Source organism: Aulonocara sp. 'chitande type north' Nkhata Bay, linkage group LG23, assembly GCF_057382095.1.
Source record: "Aulonocara sp. 'chitande type north' Nkhata Bay isolate Kocher_YH1m ecotype deep benthic linkage group LG23, A_spYH_male_GT1.1, whole genome shotgun sequence".
NCBI classification, from domain to species: domain Eukaryota; kingdom Metazoa; phylum Chordata; class Actinopteri; order Cichliformes; family Cichlidae; genus Aulonocara; species Aulonocara sp. 'chitande type north' Nkhata Bay.
In genome coordinates, this window is record NC_141365.1 from 34996948 (window position 1) to 35018763 (window position 21816).

The following is a 21816-nucleotide window of genomic DNA, read 5'->3' on the forward strand; positions in this document are numbered from 1 at the left end:
GGGGGGGGGGGGGGGGGGGAATTGGATGACAATTAATGACGAAACAAAAAGATGCTGGACAAGAGGCTTGACACCCTTTCAGGTATAGTGGAAGAGGTTTGGAGGGGGCTCTGCTAATGGAAAGAGAGATTTGGGTGTTTTATTGCCACACCGTGTGGATACTGCTTGATGAGGCACACTTCCCTTCAACAGGAAGATGACCTTCACTATGCAAAAACTATCTGGAAAAGAAGCAACAGCACTGTTCAACATAATTTGTGCTCATGGATAAGTAGATCCACTGTAATTTTATTAAAAGCAGTACACATTACTCATGATAGAGTCTTAACTACACAGTAAGTGAAAGGAGTGCTTAAAAAAAAGAAACTTTTTGATTAAAAGGAAACAAGTTCCTACAAATGTTTTATTTCTCTTCACCATCAAATACAGGATGATTTAAGCTGCTGAAACATTCACTCTCCATTAGTCTGAACAGCTCCTCAAAAATTGTAAGAATGTACAAAGGAAACACCACGATCAAAACACAAAGGAAAAAAAAAGTATTATAAGGACATAAAAATTTACCTTCCTAGCAATTTACCTTTGCTGGATATTTATCATTATAGCACTGACAGGTAGCCACAAAAACCAATACTGACTATAGGTCAATGTGAAAATTCAGAGAACATGCTAGCACGTGTTCTTTAATGGTTTGTAGGTTGGAAAATGTCAGAAAAAGCAAGTACAACCGACAGTCACATGGAGATACACTGCATGGACAGAAGTACAGGGTTAAACGCTGGCAACAAGGCAGCCTGTGAAAGATCTTGCCTCTGATATATCACCACAATGATACGTGGTATTATTGCAAAGAGGAAGCGTTTAGCAGGTCCCCAACCTTTATTGGGCCACGGACCGGTTTATGTCCGACAATATTTTCACGGACCGGCCTTTAAGGTGTCATGGAAAAATACAACAAAATAAAACCAGTACCGGTACCAAAAAAAGATTTGTTCATAACACACGGGAAAAGATCCAGGGAAACAGAGTTAACGATAAAAAAGAAAATAGCACTAAAAACCAATAAAAACCCTGAAGACCATAAATTTCACACCCGGTCTGTGGCCCGGGGTTTGGGGACCACTGATTTAGCAAAAACTGCAACTTAGCAACAGTTTCTTTTTGGAGCGGGGTCACTGGCTGCATGGATACAAAGTGTGGAATATTTGCTGACAACCAAGTTCCAGACCTCCTCTACCATTAACATCAGCACAAAAACTGTAAGCCAGGAGTTTCATGGCATGTAGTCCCATGGCTGAGCAGCTCCTGTAGATGTAATCTACCCAGTACTTTTGTCTAAATACTGTACTTCAATATTTGACTCAAATCTAAAGTAACAAGTCTAAGTTTCAGTTTGCTATGCCAAATTATAAATATTTCAAAAGGTTACCACTTGTTAATCTTGATAACCCAGTCTTGGAGAGATATTCAAAATCCCATGCTGGTAAAGCTCGTCAGCTTGTTACAATGAACATAGCAGAACACGTAACAGGAGCTGAAAGCAGTTCCTAACATCTCGAGACAAACATTTTTACCGGGTGTCTGACATAACTGGAAGGGTGCGGTGGGGGACCCAACAATATATCAATATAATAATATATCGCTTCCCATACCAATGTCTTGATTTGGTGCTGTAAGGTAAATGTGTAGTGAAGAAACAGAAATGTGATGCATCATAACTGTCTTGTAATGAATAAAAACAAACCAAAAATAATAATCACTGCTGAATCACTGCATCATTCAACTGTTTTTGTAGGTGAAACATCACCATAGCATACTATAGTACATACTGTACAGTTCCTACCCATAGTTATCATCGTTTACTCATTGTGCCTGCATACAGGTCAGCACACACTGAGGACGGCAACATGTTATCATACATTCTTGTGTTCACTTAATATTTGTTATTTAAAACTGTAACATTTGTTTTAAAACGTCTTGATGCATTCTCAATCATCCAGGGAAGTAAATCTCCAAAACGTTGATTCTGTTTATCTGGACGTAGCGTTTTGTGGGAGAAACGTTTCATCACTCATCCAAGTGACTCAGTCTCAGCTGACTGCAGGTTTCCCCAATCTTATAAACAGTACATCTGCATAATGACTGAAACCAGCCCACTGAAGGAACAATGGGTTGGGAGGTCAGGAACAGACCACTGTTCCTTCAGTGGATGCAGATGTGCTGTTTCTCGTAGTGTTTCTCCCACGAAACGCTACGTCCAGATGAACAGAATCAACTTTTTGGAGATGTAACATTTGTTGGTACTGACTGTCAAATTGCAGGAATAACACCACTATTTTTTTGAGAACTTTGACTTTGTGTTTTTGTAACCTTATTTTAAAATTCCCTTAAACCAACTTAAAAGTTTATCTCACACAATAGAAGTCATTACGACTGCAAACCTGCCTACCCTTAAAAGCATCCCTTAAAATGCTATGGAACTATGGATCCACAATGAAAACCCCCCGCTTCATTCGGACCACAGAGGGAAGAATCATATTCTACAAAAAAGTAAACACTGAGGACAAGTTTAAATAAAAAGCATGTTCTGTAATTTTATCAATTACAAAATAAATGCCCAGGAAAGGTAGCGGGCTTGTAAACTGTAAAAACAATAATTAGGGCTCATTAACACAGATCCATGAATACCAAGAGAGGTTAGTATCTACGACGCTTGTTATTTGGTCCATCAAAGACTCCCCCCACAGGACTGCCCCTCCCAAATCCTGGAGCTGGTCCAGCCTGGGGGCCCAGTGGTGCTGGCTGCTGCGGCTGCTGCTGCTGCTTTGGAGAGCCAGCATCGGGTCGCCCCACCATGGGTCCGCCTTGTGGGTATCTATCATTTCGCTGTGTTATCATGACGTTGGTGTTGTAGAAATGGTGGGAACATTGAAGGATTGATATAAAAGTTGTGTTGCAAGTATGAGAGAATTTTCCCCCCACAAAGACATGAACAGAGGCCAGAAGAGCAATGATGCAAGGAGCAGGATTTTCAAGAATGGGTTCAGTCAGTGTTTAGTTTGATCCAAGTGTCATCATCCAACAGTAAACGGGAGAGAAATAAACCACGTAGACAAAGGGAGAGAGAGGAATGAAACTGTTAGTTAGGTTTCCAGTTTTAACAAAGCTCGTAAAATCTTAATTTTTCCCAGTATAATGTTTTTAAGGCTTGGCTGATGTTCAATTACTTTTTAAAATCATTTTTAGAAATTTCTTGGAAGCCAAATGAAACTTTTCTTCTGGAAAAACATTTCTTTATTTCTCTATATACATTACCATGGCTCCATTCTCTGACATCAATGGTGTCCCCATTTTTGCTGTTCCCTCTGGGCCAGTGGGTCCTCCCCTTCCACTCATGCCCATCATTTGACCTTGGTTACCACTGGGCCCCGCAGAGGCCTGGTTATAGCCATCTACACGCAAAACAACGGAGCATTGGTTGGTCTTTTGGTAGTTTAGTGTAATTAATGTAAATCAACGGTAGCTTAAAGACAGAGCTATTGTTAATATTTTAAAAGTTAACATTGGTTTTTGGTCAAAAGGTAAAAGATCCTGGAGTCTACGAGATGTACTCGAGCAACAAAAAGGGAATTACTATTTTGAGAAATTTCATAGGAATCCATCCAAATCTTCATCAGCATCACAGTTAAAACCAGGATGTCAACCTCAGAGTGACATAAACAAGATAAAGCCAAAGTCACCAGAATAATGAGGATACATCACCCAAATGTTTTTGCAGAATTTCATGGCAATTCAACAATGAACCAACTAAATGACCGACAAGACCATAATACTTGAGATAAAATAAATAAATATATTTTACAACCAAAAACCAACGTTAAGTTAAAATAGTGAACAAGGACTATGTTCCGACAGAATTATAAAGGCTGCCTCATGGTAAGTAAAAGACAGAAAATAAATAAATAAAAATAACACCAACTCCTAAAGTCCATAGATTTCTAATAACCCTTGGATTGCACATCACCATAATCACAATAAATACAGAGCTGGAGAAGCTAGATAGTAATAGTCAACTACCCCCCCCCCCAAAAAAAAAGACTTCTACAAACATGTGATTCATTATTTAACCCCCACCTCAAAAGACTGTACATTTCTGGAGCTAATAATCAACTTGACTTGAAAATTACTCTCAATTCAGAATCAATGATCAACATAATCCTATTTACTGAATTAGGCCAATATTTCTTTTACATGATAAAAGATGTGAGCAAAAAATAAAGAAAATCATTCTTTAAGAAAATCAATCATACTTCTAAATTATAGGAGATAGAAAGAGCATTGTACACAAGTTTTCAAGCATTTTGAATGAGGATTAATCACCATTTGAAAACTGACTATTATCAGAATACAAATAAATAAACAAATAAAACGCATACTACATATTTTACTTTGCATTCAGGTATAATCAACATGACTAGATCAGCGAAGGCAGTTTAACTAACACAAACATCTACATATCCCCCATCAATAGTTTCAGAGCAACATCATAATTCTGCCAGACTCTTATTTACAAACAATGCCATACATTCAGTGTATTCATATATTATTTCATTTACTGGTTAAAGTAGCATACTCAGAAAAGAACTTTATGGAGTTGTCACTGGGACAGGCGAAAGTGATATCAAAGAAAACAAATTAAAGAAAGTTGTTCAAAGTGTATCTAACACCATTTATATATTAAAACAAATGACATGTGTTAAAGAAGCAGTGTGCAGGACTTGGTAGAGATCAGGTAGCAGACTGGAACCAACTACAGTATTTGTACTTCACTCTGTACATATATATTAGAAACATAGAGCTCAGTGTTTGGGTATTATTGGACACTGCAGAAAAATGACACTATGACAGGCCTAGTGAAAGTGGATCTGTTGTTTCCATGTACAAAAGAAGCGTTTCTTCTAAGCTAACAAAAATATACGAAATTACATGGGTTTCTACACTAATGAAAACACGATTAAGGATACTATTCAATTTCCTCTTACTTACATAGTAGTAACTTTAATTGTGAGATTTTGGAGATGCTACACATCTACCTTAACAGTTCCCCAATTTTTCCATCTTGTTGCATTAAAATGTTTTCTGTGACAGCTTGCACACTGTTTTAGCATTAGCTAAACCTTGATGGAACATAAAAGACTGTCATACATCTAGGGATGGGTACCGGTGTCCGGTGCCATGATGGCACCGGTTCTGACATAAACGGTAGTAACCAGACCGAAAAGCAGCGCACATTTCGGTGCTTTTTTTCCCTGAGCTGTGATACACTTCTAGCCAATCATTTTACGTTTCCGAGGATAGTAGGCGGGTCCAGGTACGTATGTTTTTTTAGAGCAGAGCTACAGATTAAAAATGCCCAAGGCGAAGCGGTCAAAAGCCTGGCTGTACTTCACAGCAAAATATGCAAACTCAGCAGCCTGCAACAAGTGCTTTAAGCTGATACTGTGATACTGTCAAAGGAGGTAACACCAAGAATCCGATTAAACACCTGGCGACGCATAGCGTTTCTTTTTAAAAGCCCAGAAATGCGCCGTATTTGATAGCTTGCTGCGAGACCTCACACCGAGCGCATCTACTGCGGGTGGGTTGCCTGTTATGCAACATCCCCCAAAAACACGAAGAGGAGAGTCCTGGCCCCTAGCCCTGTCAGTGTAGCAGAAATGATGAGGATGATGATGCAGCAGCAGCCGTTCTTCTCTGCGTGAGTAGCTTAATGTTGTTCGTGTGTAATTTACGTTGAGTAGGCTAACATTATTACATTAATGCATGTAAGGTGAACTAGCAAACATCATCATAGCTACATGCGGCTGTCTTCTTGTTTGATGGCAGATACTCCCTTCACCCTGGCCAAAAAGGCTAAAATGACCAAAGAAAAAGTGGAAAACAGTTAAACATGAGAGGTTTTTGGATAAAGTTTGTGTTTTTTTCCATTGTTTAAGCTTCCAGCCAAGAGTGATACCATATATGCCCCATAGCTGCAGAAAAGGCTAACATTGTTATCTTTTTACAAAAAACCAGCTGAACATGAGAGGTTTTTGGACCAATTTTGTGTTCTCCATTCTTTAAGCACCGGTTTGAGCACCGTTTGAGCACCGGCACCGTTTCAAAAGTACCAGTTTGGCACCGGTATCGGATAAAACCTAAACGATACCCATCCCTAGTCATACATTATAACACTGCACTGGATGTCATGGATCTCTTACAGCAATCCACAAAGTTACCAAAGACAGATTAAGGTAGGGCAGGCAAGTTACAACTAGCTAGCTAACGAATCGTCACTTGTGTCTTGGAAAATTTTTAGTTATTAAAGTAAAAAATATATATTAACCATTGCTATGTACAGTTACATAATTGATTGTTAATTAAAATCAATACTGTTTATTATTAAAGTTAATATCATGGATCACATTAGCTGATAAAGTAATTTGTAAAGCTACTCAACTAGCATTTCCACTCACACAGCAATAACGTTAGCAAGAATTGATGGTGCTATAACTTAGCTAAACTACATGAATTTGATGGTGCCAACAATGCCTGATGACCTGACATTACTTTTACAAAGAACATGAATTTAGCAGCTGATGAGCTCCAGAAGTGAAATTCATCCTGTAACAGAAATCACTCACCAACATTACCCAATACAAGGCCAACTATAAACTGAAGCCCCTGCTTGGGTCGCCCGTTTTATCTAATACATTACAACACTAATTACTCTTGCTTTTTCGAGGCACTAAAGAAGGCCGTTATGGAGCAAGCACAGACAAAATGGCTTTTATTTTTGCAGAAAAATTGCAAGCTCCATTAAGCTTCTGTTAAGCTCCATTATAGTCTGTTCACAGATTGCAGAATTATTCATGTATTCAGATGCTTCTATATTGGCAGGGTTAAAGTACCACCAGACGCTTGCCCTAAATCTACAGTGTACCAAAAGCTTTGTAATATTAAGCTTCTTTAAAAAAAACTGAGGAATACTTTGACTTTTTAAAAATAATAGAGAAAAAAAAATCATGTCAAATGTATGACACCTGCAAATCATTTTTTTAAAGCACTGTAGATAGTTACACTGAAAAGCACACATTACGAACCAGATACAGTACTCTCTTTAAATGAAGTTAGCTAGACATTTTGCTATGAGTTATTGAGTTGCTATGAGACATTTAAATGAGTTACTGCAGAATGGTTTATAAGGTGATGTGCAATCCTAGGTTATAGTCTTTATGCTAAACAGCTAACATTAAGATTAATGTGTCGAGTCTATATAATGAGAATCCACAGTCCCCAGCCCCTCATCCTGCACTCAGAAGATCACAAATTGTTGAAGACATGATTTGTATTCCCAACATGAAAGAAAAAGAATTAAGTCTGCATGTACTGCAAGGCTAAAGGCCAAGACTTGTACAACTTAAAATATCACATAAATGAATATGTTTTTAACATTTATTATCTATTATGTCAGACCCACACAGAGCTGAGGATGAAGGCTCAGAGACCCAGTAGTTCTCAAACTATCAACCCCACCACCCTAAGAGACAGTACCCATTCAGCACACTGTAAATTCTTGTTAGTATCAAGTCCATGTTATTGTGAGGAACATAGTTTATTTTTACTGCTGTGTACTGCATCCCAACTGACTCCATTTCCAACTGAAAAAGCATTAAAAACACTCCAATATATGTTAATTGCAGTGTTGGAAATAAGCCACTAGGAATGCAAGAAGAATAAACCTGAAACATGAAAACAAATCACTTGATCTGGTTTTTGTATTAACCAGTCCTTACACAATGATGCCCATACCTCCCATATTAATGGCTCCACGAGGGCCCAGCTCACCCACTCTCATTTCCTGTTCTCTCTGGAAGAAGTGAAGAGAAGCCTTCAGAATAACACTGCTAAAATACAAACGCTCAGCGGAGAGCCAACTGCAGAACACTCACACTCACAAATCATTACATTTCCACACAATGGCAGACAAGCAATCTCACACTTGGATGAATAGCAGTTGTAGTAAAGCTAGAATTTAGTGTTAGCTTTAGTGCTTCTTTGACTCTATTCAAACAAGGACAAATTACTTTTGTAAAAATATGTATCAAATAAAACTGTTAATATCTGACACACCAAGTTGGCAAATTTCATAAAGCACGTTCTTCATATGTGAATCCAAGGACGGCATGGTGACTACAAATGAAGGGAGCCTTCATTTGTAGTAATTTATCAAGTTACAGAATGTCAAGGATGGAGAACAAAGTAAATAGAGTCCATTTTGCCTCTCTCTCGACCAATAACAACAGTTTTTGCAATACAGACCCGCGTCAGTATAAAAATGAAAGCACTTGGACATATCTGAGTACAGCATGTACAAGTGCATTTCTCCTTTAAATAATTAAAAATATTATATATAAATACAATATAACTGGTTTGTAATTTTTGTAAATCCAAAAATGTTGTTCTGAAGTTCTTTCCTTGTTTTTTTTTTGTTTTGTTTTTTTACATAAACATATCATATAACAACTAGTGTTGTAATTTTTGGTTTGCATTGGAAGCTAAGCACAAAACGCACACAGTCACCATATTTACCCAAAGTCAAAAATCTATGTACATGTACATTAATGGTAGCAGACAGGCGAGGATTTGGTGATACCCGCTTAAAAGGTCATTTTGGTGTGTCCGACCCCATGGTCACGCTCGCTTTTCCACACGCACACAACACCCCTACTAAGACATTTCATTTACACACACACACACACACACACACACACACACACACACACAACACCCCTACTAAGACATTTCATTTACACACACACACACACACACACACCACCCCTACTAAGACATTTCATTTACACACACACACACACACACACACACACACATAATCCTGCAGACACAAAAAGTAATTAAGATTCAAAACAGACCAAATCTAGTATGAGAAAACATAAAAAAAAAATAATGTTCTATTTTAATATAAAGTAAAACTTGTATGAGTAGGTCGATATGCACATTTCCACAATTAAATCACAATCTATACAACAGACTTTCATAATACAGTTCAACAACAATCATGAATGTGGCCTACATCAAAGATATCATTGGAGAAGGTGGGAGAGGAAACAAGTTACTGGAAATTAGAGCTGGGCGATATAAGATTTTTTCATATCACGAAATGTTTTTTTCATTTCAGGCGATAACGATATCTATCACGATATAAGCCAAATAACTATATTTGTAAGATTTAAATGTGCCGTTGCTCACAAGTAAAATGTGAAATAATCAGCGGCTTGTTTTTATTTAAATATTTATTTCCCATAATAAGTTCAACAGGGTAGATGTACTTAAGGAACATGAGACTTTTTCAGATAAATAAAGGCAAATATTGCAAACTACACAAAAGGCAGCCGCTAAAGCGTTTAAGTTTCAAAATAGAACAAACGAAACAGACTAAATTGTCAATTCCACTTAGAAACAAAATATTAATTCTAAAAATAAATCTTAGTTTGTTTTACAGAAGAACAGACAAAACTGACTGACTTTTGTCAATATCAAATAAACTGAGAACTAAAAGGAAATTCTCAATCTCTCCTTGTTGTATAGCTGAGCTTTTCAAACAGTTTTAACAGTTACTTTAGTCTGACAAAAGCCGAATTAGCGCTTCCAGTCAGAGACTGAGGCTACGTCCACACGTACACGGGTATTTTTGAAAACTGAGATTTTCCGTTTTCATTTTAAAAGATAATCCCGTCCACACATAAAGGCAGAAATGAAGGAAAACGCTGCTATGAACATGCCAAAGCAGCAGGTGGCGCTAGATTCCTAACCGTGCAGAAATGTTGGCCAATCAGAAGTCTAGAAGCCTCGGTGGGAAAAAGTAAACAAAGCTGGGGCATAGAAGCAGATGAGTCGTATGTGTGGCGGGACAGTAACTGTGTGTATATGTAAGCATTTAAACACTGCAGAGAGTAGAATTAACAGTAACAGTATTGTAGAAATTCATTTCCCCGAAACAATAACGTGGCGCACAGTGTGACGTCAAAAAATGCGCACACCTTTGACGCTGCGTTTTCTCCGTTTTTCTAGTCCACACGTAAATGCAAAAACGGAGTTTTTAAAAATCTTCGTTTTCAGTGACCAAAAACGCCGTTTACGTGTGGACGAAAGGTGCAAACGCATAGAAAAATCTGCGTTTTCAAAAATACCCGGGTACGTGTGGACGTAGCGCATGCACCAGTTTATTGTATTTCCAGACTTGCTTTCGGCACAATTTACAGTGCACACTACTCTGTTTTTTGTCAGACTTGAAATAGCCGAAATACCTTCACACTACGGAACTTCTATGGCTCTTCCGTTCGACAATCTCTCCGACATTGGAACCATCATCTGTTTTCTCTTCGGTCACGCTCGGTTGATTTTTCTAGTCGGCACACTCATTTCCTCCATTACCCGGGCAGTACGGTGGCTGGCTGCTTCCCAAACAAATACACATGTGCGGCTTGGCACTTGTGCTGTACGTAACAAGTCACGTGACGTGACGCTGCGGCTGTGATTGGTTCGGCTCTGCGCTACTTAATTTGGATTGGCTGTTCTTTTTTTTTTTTTTTTTTTTTTTTTTTTAAGAGGACAAGAGCGGCGAGGTCTATCGCGATAGTTTAATTTTTCTATCGAGAAAAAGTTATATCGCGATACATATCGTTATCGTTTTATCGCCCAGCTCTGCTGGAAATACTGTGATTCTAAACTTCTGTACCATTTACTGTACTTACCTTTTAAATGGTCACTATGAAAAACTGACTGACACTAGAAAACTGACTAAAATTGCACTAAAGTATCTATCAAACAGTGATTATTTTACTGCTACTTTAAACTCTAGAGAGCAACAAATGCAAGATTTAGATTCTTGGGAGACAATAAAACCTACAACATTGTACTACAACCTACACCTAAGTACTACAAATTACAAGGACATGAGCAAGTTTAAAAAAATATTTTACTCATCATTGCAAGATATTACTATTATGTGGATATATACTATATCCACATTAAGTGGCAAATGTCCTGACAAACAAAACATGAAACCCTCTTAGTTGTCTGGTTAATACAAAGTGGTTTCTAATTGCTCTTTCTCAGGTATTCTACTACAAAAATATTCATGTTCATTGACACTTCCATTTTTTGTACTGTATTTTTTGATTACTACTCTGACTAAAAGTCATAAGAGACAGATGGCAGACATTGGTAGGTCTAAGTACATTTGTTCAGCATCCATTTGCTATGTGAAAGTAAAGAGACGCCAACAGGACCTTTAAACACAGCAAAGGACACGAAGAGAAAAGTTATAACAGAAATCAATAAAATGCAGTATCATACGAACAGCTACACACCTACATGACAGCATAGTCAGATCATTACAAATAGTCACTGCTGTTAACACTAAATGTTGCTTTTTACCAGCTGATCATATACAGAGCCCTCAGCATGTTTAAAAACGAGATATTTATAGACTCTGTAAAGATATTTTCAAAGTTAAGCCCTACATGTTACACTTTAATAAGATAGAACAGGTTGGGGTGGATGTCACATGTTTTATTACATAACTAATATTTTCTTTTTAAATCGTAGCAAAAATGTCTATGTAGCAAAAACTCTATTCACACAACCTGTATTGAGATCATGAGAACTTAATTTAGAAACTGGCAGTGCAACAGAGCTACACTATTTGACTTCAGATTTTGTTTAGTGCATGTGCATCCTGCTAACTGAAACGAAACTAAGGCACATCCTTACAAAAAGGTGGATTGCCACATAAGACTGTTGAGCACTAAGACATTAATAGCTTAATTACCTAAAACAACACTTCTGCAAAAATACTGCTAATACTTAATTTTTATTTTGTATAAAAGCTTTTTGTAGTTCTTTAAGAAAATAAAAAATTAAATAGACCCCTTTTAAAAGATAAAAATAAATCAGCTTAAAGTTTTGAAAACATTGTCATGATCTTCTGAGCTCAAAATCTGAACTACACAAAGTCTGAGACGGATGTAGTTTCTATGAGGGTCCTAACTACGACCAGTCTTGCAGTCATATTTTCTTCCTTCATTACAATTTTATTTATTTAAATAAATAACTAAATAAGAACAATCAAAAAACGCCAAGAGTCGATTAACAATCCTCACAATAGTGGAGCAGTTATAGCTGCATATACATTTGGGATGTGTTTGTTAAAGATAACACGTTTAAATAACAACACATCTAAACCCAGTTTCTTAAACCATGCTGGTGGTTTACAGCGTAATGTGTGATTAGAGATTTAATGATGCATTGGACAGATTAGGCTATGTTATTCCATACTGTTAGCAGACACATAAATGTGGCACAGCCAATTAATTTTTGCTTTATGAGGAAAAAGAAAAAAAGAAAGAAAGAAACAAATTAACACCAACATGCTGAACATGTATCACTGACTATGTTACGACAACAAATAAGGCTTACTGTAAATCCTTTATTATTTAACTTAGGAATAAATATACATAAACTACATATACATTAATATGGTATTAAAAAAAAGATTGTAGGTCACCATTTATTGAGTACTAACTACGAACAAACAGTTTTCTCTATACATATTTACATCGTTGAAATGCCTAATAAGCATTTCAGGAACTATGTGAATTCTACATCAATCACAATAATCATGCATTTTGAACCCCCACTGACAACTCTGAGTATTCAATGGCTCTGACTGCAACTAATAAAGCATTACAAGCTTTCATAAACAGGAGATGAAGTCAAATAAAGCTTGAAGTAGAGCTGGGCGATAGAACGATAACGATATGTATCGCGATATAACTTTTTCTCGATAGAAAAATTAAACTATTGCGATAGACCTCGCCGCTCTTGTCCTCTTAAAAAAAAGAAAAGAAAAAAAGAACAGCCAATCCAAATTAAGTAGCGCAGAGCCGAACCAATCACAGCCGCAGCGTCACGTCACGTGACTTGTTACGTACAGCACAAGTGCCAAGCCGCACATGTGTATTTGTTTGGGAAGCAGCCAGCCACCGTACCGCCCGGGTAATGGAGGAAATGAGTGTGCTGACTAGAAAAATCAACCGAGCGTGACCGAAGAGAAAACAGATGATGGTTCCAATGCCGGAGAGATTGTCGAACGGAAGAGCCATAGAAGTTCCGTAGTGTGAAGGTATTTCGGCTATTTCAAGTCTGACAAAAAACAGAGTAGCGTGCACTGTAAATTGTGCCGAAAGCAAGTCTGGAAATACAATAAACTGGTGCATGCGCTACGTCCACACGTACCCGGGTATTTTTGAAAACGCAGATTTTTCTATCCGTTTGCGCCTTTCGTCCACACGTAAACGGCGTTTTTGGTCACTGAAAACGAAGATTTTTCAAAACTCCGGCCAGGGTGGATATTTTTCAAAACTCCGTTTTTGCATTTACGTGTGGACTAGAAAAACGGAGAAAACGCAGCGTCAAAGGTGTGCGCATTTTTTGACGTCACACTGTGCGCCACGTTATTGTTTCGGTGAAATGAATTTCTACAATACTGTTACTGTTAATTCTACTCTCTGCAGTGTTTAAATGCTTACATATACACACAGTTACTGTCCGTCCACACATACGACTCATCTGCTTCTATGCCCCAGCTTTGTTTACTTTTTCCCACTGAGGCTTCTAGACTTCCAATTGGCCAACATTTCTGCACGGTTAGGAATCTAGCGCCACCTGCTGCTTTGGCATGTTCATAGCAGCGTTTCCCTTCATTTCTGCCTTTATGTGTGGACGGGATTATTTTTTAAAACGAAAACGGAAAATCTCAGTTTTCAAAAATACCCGTGTACGTGTGGACGTAGCCTCAGTCTCTGACTGGAAGCGCTAATTCGTCATTCGGCTTTTGTCAGACTAAAGTAACTGTTAAAAGTGTTTGAAAAGCTCAGCTATACAACAAGGAGAGATTGAGAATTTCCTTTTAGTTCTCAGTTTATTTGATATTGACAAAAGTTAGTCAATTTTGTCTGTTCTTCTGTAAAACAAACTAAGATTTATTTTTAGAATTAATATTTTGTTTCTAAGTGGAATTGACAATTTAGTCTGTTTCGTTTGTTCTATTTTGAAACTTAAACGCTTTAGCGGCTGCCTTTTGTGTAGTTTGCAATATTTGCCTTTATTTATCTGAAAAAGCCTCATGTTCCTTAAGTACATCTACCCTGTTGACTTATGGGAAATAAATATTTAAATCAAAACAAGCTGCTGATTATTTCACATTTTACTTGTGAGCAACTGCACATTTAAATCTTACAAATATAGTCATTTGGCTTATATCGTGATATATATCGTTATTGCCTGAAATGAAAAAAACATTTCGTGATATGAAAAAATCTTATATCGCCCAGCTCTAGCTTGAAGTCAAATAAAGCTTGTAGAAAAACTACAAAAAAAAATATAGTGAGTCAGATTCTTGTCAGTTGAAGTGACGCAAAATGAATCCAAACAGGAAAAACATGTTCTGCTCAGCAAAGACCACAGGCTGTATATAAAATATAAACACAGCCACCGGGTCAGGGAAGTGAAGCTAATCTTGACGTTCCCTCACTATCACTGAGGGCTGCTACATGTTAGCTATTTGTATTAACTTGTTAGTCGTATAAACTGGGTACAAAGTTAATATACCAGTGAACTCCAGTCACAGAAATGTTTTGAATCATGAAATTTCATCAGTGTCGTCATTTGTTAGAAAATTTGTGTTTTCTGCTTATTTTTGCATAAGTTGGCTTATTTTACAGTTACAGAACGAAAGATTCCAACTTACAGTTTTGGCAAATAGAAGAATTTGAATGCTATTTATATATCTACAATGCACACAATAGTGTTGGTATGACCAAGTGCTGTGACCAGAGAAAGGGAAACAGTTATCATTCCTAATAATATCACTTATTAAAGTTAGCAAGCTAGCCTGTGATACCTGACCTTTAAGTGGTGTAACTTCTTGTTCCAAATAACCACTTCGGTAACAGCCACATGCCAAGCTCGCAGTTTCCAAAAAATAATATTTCTTTCACTAGTTTGACAAAAGAGCATGCAGCACTTTTCCTACTAATCAAATTTGCTGTCAAACTAGATTTCTACACAAGTCTGACTATAAAAGAAATGTCAGTTCTGGGGATGTTTCTATAAGGATAGCGACCTGAAGCACAAACTAAACCCAACATTTGTGCATGTGGTCTGACATACTCACACTACTTCTGCTCTTAGAAGCCAAAAATGATAACTTCAACCAACCCAGCGTGTTAAAATTATGGGTTATTTTGGAACTGATGTATGAAGTACAGGATACATCGTCATATTAAAACTACTTCCTCAAGAAAGGAATAAAAGTGATTGCAACAGATAAGACACACTACTAGTAACAAAGTCCAACAACTGAAGGTTATGAAGTAAGATGTAAAGGTACAGCTCTGTATTGATGGCTATACAGGGTGTATCACACTACTTAGGTAGTTTCATCAAAGTCAATAAGTCAATCTCTTTATATTCCTACATTTAGACCTTTGAAAATGAACTATAAAACAAAACAAAATCTATGGTGCGATGTGACATGCATAAATATACAGGTTGTGTATGTAAGTATTAAGTAAGAAAGTATTAAAAAAACACCAGCCTTTAGGTTACATTACTGGCAGATGCTATTAATTTTAGGTGGCTGTGTACCCTCACATCAGTATAGAAAGTAACCAGGCAGGTATGTGCTCCATCTGTACTCACGTTTTCCATGTAGTTTGGTTTGAAGCCATCTGGTTGGCGTCTCAGGTCCTCCTGCTCTCTGTGCCTCATCAGCTCCTCCTCCCTCCTCCTCCTCTCCTCCTCGTGCCTACAAAGCAAAGAGTGAACAATGTGTGAACAATTGCAGATCGATTAACACAAACCTCAATGAGCTTTAAAAGAAAGCATCTTATCGTCAGATTGATTCTAGTCCAGTAATTTTCATTTATTTTTAATATGTAAACAACCAAAATAAATGGGACAAGTGGGGTAAAAATGAACCACGACTTTTAACCTAACAGATCTGTGCCTCGAGAGAAGCAAAACAATATCATTTGGCCCTTTACAGTAAATACTAATCACATTAACCGCTTAAATAAAGAAGCACACCTCATCTCTATCTGCTTTCGTCTCTGTAGCTCTTGGTTGCGAAGCTCCTCAAGTCTCCTCAGCTCCTCCTGACGTCTCATTAGGTCTAGATCAATGACAGTAAACGTAAAAAAGTTCATCCAAGAAATGAGAGACTCACTGGAAAGGCAACTGATTGTAAGGCTACATTATATTGCATGATATTTATTTTCACCAAGTTCTGTGAAATAACAATTTTTCTTTCTTTAATTTTTTAAATCAGAGAAAACACTAACAGTATTATTAACCAGTTCATTTCGGAAAGGTCCATATACTTTTCTTCCATCTAAATATATGCGAAAAGCTGATTAGCATCTCCAAAACATTACTAGATATTATCCACATTAGCAGGCTGGTATTAAACTCCATATGTAAAAATGAGCAATAAAGGTCACAGATCACACCTTGTCTCATTAACATGAGCTGATGTTCATGCTTGGCTGACTCCAGCTCGGCCTCCAGTTTCTCTTTAGCCTCTTTAATGTTCCTGTCCACCTGGTCCCTCTGCTGTTTCTCCATCTCATCAAGAGCTTTCCAACGAGATGAGAACTCAAACTCAAACGTCCCGGGCTGAGCAAAACGTGGCTTCTGTTCTCGTTCCCTGAGGAGAAAATGCAAGTACTGTCAATAAATCCGAATTATAGCATTCCTCTGATACGGACCTTCAGTTGTCTACAACAGTATCAAAGGAAGGAAACAAATCCACTGAATTACGATGTGACTGCAAAATGACTCATTGCTTACTTATAGTACTTCGGAGTCTTTTGGAGCAGTTTTTCAGAAAGACCATCCTCATCATCAAAGTGTTCTGCAGGTTCCACAATGGCAGGACAGGGTGTTCTGAAAAAAGTGAAGAAACTGTTAATTCTAACATTAGCAGATATTATTGTATGTACAGAATGATTATTTACACAGAACTACTGTATAGTTCTGTGTAAATAATCATTCTGTACATACGAAAATTTTTTAATCCTACAACCGTTTATAACTTGCATAGTTCACATTTCTGTATAACTGTATATCTCATATTTCTGTATAGTTTTTTTTATTTCATATTTATATCCTGTTCATAGCCTGTACATAGCTTGTACTCACTACAGCCTGTACATACTTATAGTTATAGAATATTCACAACATACTTCATACCGTGTACATTGTAACATACCATAATAGACCCATTTCTGTAATATACTTACATATCTATATTATTGCTAATATATATTGTAATATATATATATCACTAAAGCACTTCTGGATGGATGCAAACTGCATTTTGTTGCCCTGTACCTGTGCATGTGCATTGACAATAAAGTTGAATTCTATTCTATTCTATTCTATTCTATTGGTTAATAAAATTTGGGAGATCCGCATATATGCATTTGGCAACCTGTTTTGCCAAATGCCATGAGGACAGTTAATTTTCCACTGGACAATCTCCTCTTATTTTAAAAATTCAGTCACTTCTCACCAGCTATCCCCAGCCCTTCCTGGCCTGCATTTTTTGCACAACTGCTGGCTCACTGTCCATGCTGCTATTCGAGCATTTCTCAGTACCCTTCAGCTGCTTCTCCAGATGGACTCCAGCTCCATTATCTTGGACTGCAGCTTCTTGACATCTCCTCCATGCTGTAGGGTCTGTTAGAATGTTCAGTAGGAGGAAAACTGCTTCATGTGATGCTAAGCTACTACTACTGTCACCAGCTGAAGTCCCAGGAGATTTAGTTAGGATTTCATTTGTGTGACAACTCTCACCGGAGAATGATTTGATTATATTGCTCACATATTTGTGACAAAGTGATTATGGAAATAAGTTCTGAAAGCATGTCCAATTTGTGCAGACTCATGTATCTGTACACTCAGACTTACTGTATTAATCCTATGAAACATCGCCACAGGAAGTACTGGGGATACCGATGAAGGGTGACAAAATTAATCCTAAAACCATCTTTTTCACTTCTATAATGGCAAGGACCTAATGTGGTGTTGCTGCATTTTTAAAATAAAAAGTTACTTTAAAGAACCGAATGTAATTACAAACTCAACACCAGAATGAACATATTCAAATGTTTTCAGCTCATTAAATAGCCTCATCCCTCTGCTCCTTACGTGGTCAGCAACAGTGCTCCCTCGGTGCAGCGCTCCAGAGCTTTACGCGCTGCTACTTTGCTTGCAAACTCCACAATGCCTCTCCCAGTGGGACGACCTCGATCATCTGTCACAGCAATAGCCCGTTCCACTGGTCCAAACTGGGAAAACGCCTGAGGATACAGCGAAGTTAGGTAACCATAAATGCATAAATCATTGTAGCAATACATGCAGATTTTACTAAGTAGTTTTCTTCTCTTGTCTACTCTACCTGTTCCAGCAGTTCATTTGTCACCACAGGCAGCAGATTGCGCACTGTGAGCGCAGAACCGTGTGTGGCAAAGCGGACTCTGATTGGTCGATTATTCAAAATAGTCCCATCCAGCTCGACTTTAGCGATCTCTGCTACAGTTCGGGTTTCCTGAAGGGATAAAGACGCATTCCCTCAACATTGCTTTCACGCAACATTGTTAAAGTGTGCCTGACATAACGTATAGGATGTAGAATTGCAAAAAAATAAATAATTTACTCTCAAATATAAGACGCTACCTTCCAATATATATTAATTAGTAATGCTACATAAAAGCTTGCTATATGTGTGTGTGTTTATTATATTTGAGGCTTCACGTTAAAACCAACAAGTAGAACTATTTTCCATACCAAACGAATGAAGCCGAAGCCCCGCTCTCTGTTGATGAACACCTCGTTGACGTTCCCATATTTAGAAAACAGGTTTTTGAACTCCTCCTCTGGAATATCCGTCGGGAGACTGCCGACAAAAAGACGGGAGCGCTGAGTGAACGTCTTTTCACCGGGCTTTCGGAAACTAGTAATGTCTAGGGTCATTTCTGTCGGGCCTTCGCCGCTTCCTTCCACAGCTCCTTCCATTTGTTCAGTAACGGGGGACTGCCTCGGCGGCGGGGCCGGGCTGTCTTTGTTCGCCGATGTCTGCTCCGCCGCCGGTGAGTCGGTTCCGCGTCTCGCCGGTTGAGGAGAATTGTTGCTTTGCATGTTAACTTGTTGCATATTTCGATTAGCCATGCTTGGAATACTTTTGTAGAAATTTGCCCAAGTTTAATTAACTGGCTGCACACCAGCAATGCCTGCAAACGCCTCCTTCTAATTTTAAAGATGGCGACGGCTGCGTGCGCAACTTTCTTCCAGTTCTCGTGAGATTTGTGGCAGACGCATCGGGTAAGCGTTACCATAGTCACTACAAGATTTGATGGTTCGTTTTAGTGTAAAGAAGTATTTACCAATTACTGTAGAAAACAGTGAGAACTGTGAGAAGAGACTTTTGCAACTGACCCTGTTACTAGTAACAGCGCGTTTGAAGCTGAAGCTCCGGCGCATTCAACACACTTACGAAGCGAGGCTTGGTTCGTCTGAACAGAGTCACGTGACCAATGACGTCCGAAACTTCATTGGACACGATTCAACAGAACCTTCATTCACCATGGAACACGTTTTAACAAGGAAGGTTAATTAATCAAAATGATTTATTATAAACATAGACATAACGTCATTTTTTCACCCCAAAAAATACATGTTCAAAGCACCATATCAGCCCAATATCAAACAGAAGCTGTTAATTCAGCTCTGTAGAGTGGGCATCATAATAAAGCAGTTCATTTTAAGTTGTAGATTCATGCTGCTCTTCTTATTTTTGCCCACCAGATGTCACCAAACATGACTGTGTTGAAGAGCTTCGAGTAATGAACCTTTTCTCAATACAAGCTTTAATGCTTCAGAAAGCTACATTTGGCTATCACTATTACACATGTTGTATTGTATTGTTGCTGCTGCTGCTGCTGATGTTACTCACATCATCCTCAGATACTCAGTCTGTAGAAAGTTATATATTTAAAATATATACTCTACCCATCAAAACTTTGGACACACCTTCTCATTTAATGCGTTTTCTTTATTTTTACTACTTTCTACTTTGAAGATACATACTGAAGACATCAAATATATGAAGCAAATATATGGAATTATGCAGCAAAGAAAAAAATATATATAAAAAACTCTGAATTTGTCTTATATTTTAGATTCCTGAAAGTAGCCACCTTTTGCTTTGTTGATAGCACTGCAAACCCTTGGCCTTCTCTCAGTGAGCTTCATGATGTAGTCACCTGAAATGGCTTTCACTTCACAGGTGTACCTTGTACAGTGTTCATTTGTGGAATTTCTTGCTGTCTTAATGGGGTTGGGACCATCAGTTGTGTTGTGCAGCAATCAGGTTGGTACACAGCTGACAGCCCTATTTGACAACAGTTAGAATTCATATTCAATTCAATTCAGTTTGATATTATTTATACAGCGCCAAATCACAACAACAATTACCTCAAGGTGCTTTATATTGTAAGGTAGAGCCTAAAATAATACATACAGATACATACAACAATCATATTGTGGTGTGTTGGAAGCGGCTAGTTATCTCCCATCATGCCTTGGGAATATGTGTTGCTGTTTAAGATGTTTATTCGGGTTCTTTTTTCAATTATTGACTCTGCCCTGAATATTTCCCCAGCTTCTTGTATTAATAGTTCCTCAGACACCTGTGAAAGGTTTTTGAAGTTTTTTATCAATAAGATAAAACAGCTTCGATCTATGATCGCCCTACCCTCACATGACGTGTCTAAAATATTCACCTGCTCTGCTGTTTTTGATCAGTTTGAGCCTGTGTGTCTTGATCAGGTGGAGGAAGTATGTAGTGGCACAAAGACATCATCGTGTCCAAATGACATTATTCCAACACATCTTCTAAAAAAGATTTTTAAGGTTGTCAGTTCTGACATTTTAGCTATTTTTAATAGCAGCCTTAGCTCAGGTGTTGTGCCAGCCTGTTTTAAACATGCTGTTGTACAGCCTGTACTTAAAAAACCTAATCTTGACTCCTCCGTCCTCACTAACTTCAGGCCTATTTCAAAGCTCCCCTTCCTGTCGAAAATTTTGGAAAAGATTGTGTTTGTTCAGCTGCAATCTTTTCTAAATGGACACAATGTTCTTGAGAGGTTTCAGTCTGGTTTTAAAACTCTTCATAGCACAGAAACTGCACTTTTAAAAGTTCTTAATGATCTTTTATTAGCCACTGACTCAGGTGACTCAGCTGTGCTTCTGCTTTTAGATCTGACCGCTGCCTTCGATACTGTTGACCACAGCATTTTAATCTCACGGTTGGAGCATTGTGGCGTAAAGGGCACCCCATTAGAGTGGTTCAGGTCATACCTGTCTGACAGGACCTTCTCTGTGAGCTTTGGCGATTTTATCTCTTCCTCAGCTCCCCTTACTTGTGGTGTTCCCCAGGGATCTATACTGGGGCCAATATTGTTCTCCATTTATATGCTGCCTTTAGGTCAAATTTTTAGAAAATACAACATTTGTTTTCATTCATATGCCGATGATACTCAGATCTATCTTCAATTGAAGGGAAACAGTCCTGCCTCACTAGAACCCTTACTTCAGTGTCTCGGTGAAGTTAAATCCTGGATGGCCTCT

General features: G+C 38.0%; 1 protein-coding gene across 1 annotated transcript; it reads right to left on the reverse strand.

Moving 5' to 3' along the window:
• Positions 1-272: 272 nt before the first annotated feature.
• pspc1 (paraspeckle component 1) lies at positions 273-19464 on the reverse strand. The gene is made up of 10 exons (XM_086282040.1): positions 18976-19464; positions 18587-18736; positions 18337-18488; positions 16975-17070; positions 16635-16831; positions 16213-16297; positions 15826-15931; positions 7852-7909; positions 3316-3452; positions 273-2886 (listed from the first exon to the last, which is right to left on the reverse strand). Exons 1-10 carry the CDS (start codon positions 19354-19356, stop codon positions 2698-2700), a joined length of 1551 nt encoding a protein of 516 aa, XP_086138166.1. The 5' UTR covers positions 19357-19464; the 3' UTR covers positions 273-2697.
• Positions 19465-21816: the final 2352 nt, after the last annotated feature.

What these genes read in the sequence shown, in the direction of transcription:
- pspc1 (XM_086282040.1), bottom strand. Translation starts at nt 19,356, where the DNA reads ATGGCTAATCGAAATATGCAACAAGTTAACATGCAAAGCAACAATTCT. An exon ending in GCTTCGGCTTCATTCGTTTG is followed by an intron (nt 18,737 to 18,975) that starts GTATGGAAAATA and finishes TTATCCCTTCAG; the next exon opens with GAAACCCGAACTGTAGCAGA. An exon ending in TGTCAGAGAATGGAGCCATG is followed by an intron (nt 2,887 to 3,315) that starts GTAATGTATATA and finishes ATGATAACACAG; the next exon opens with CGAAATGATAGATACCCACA.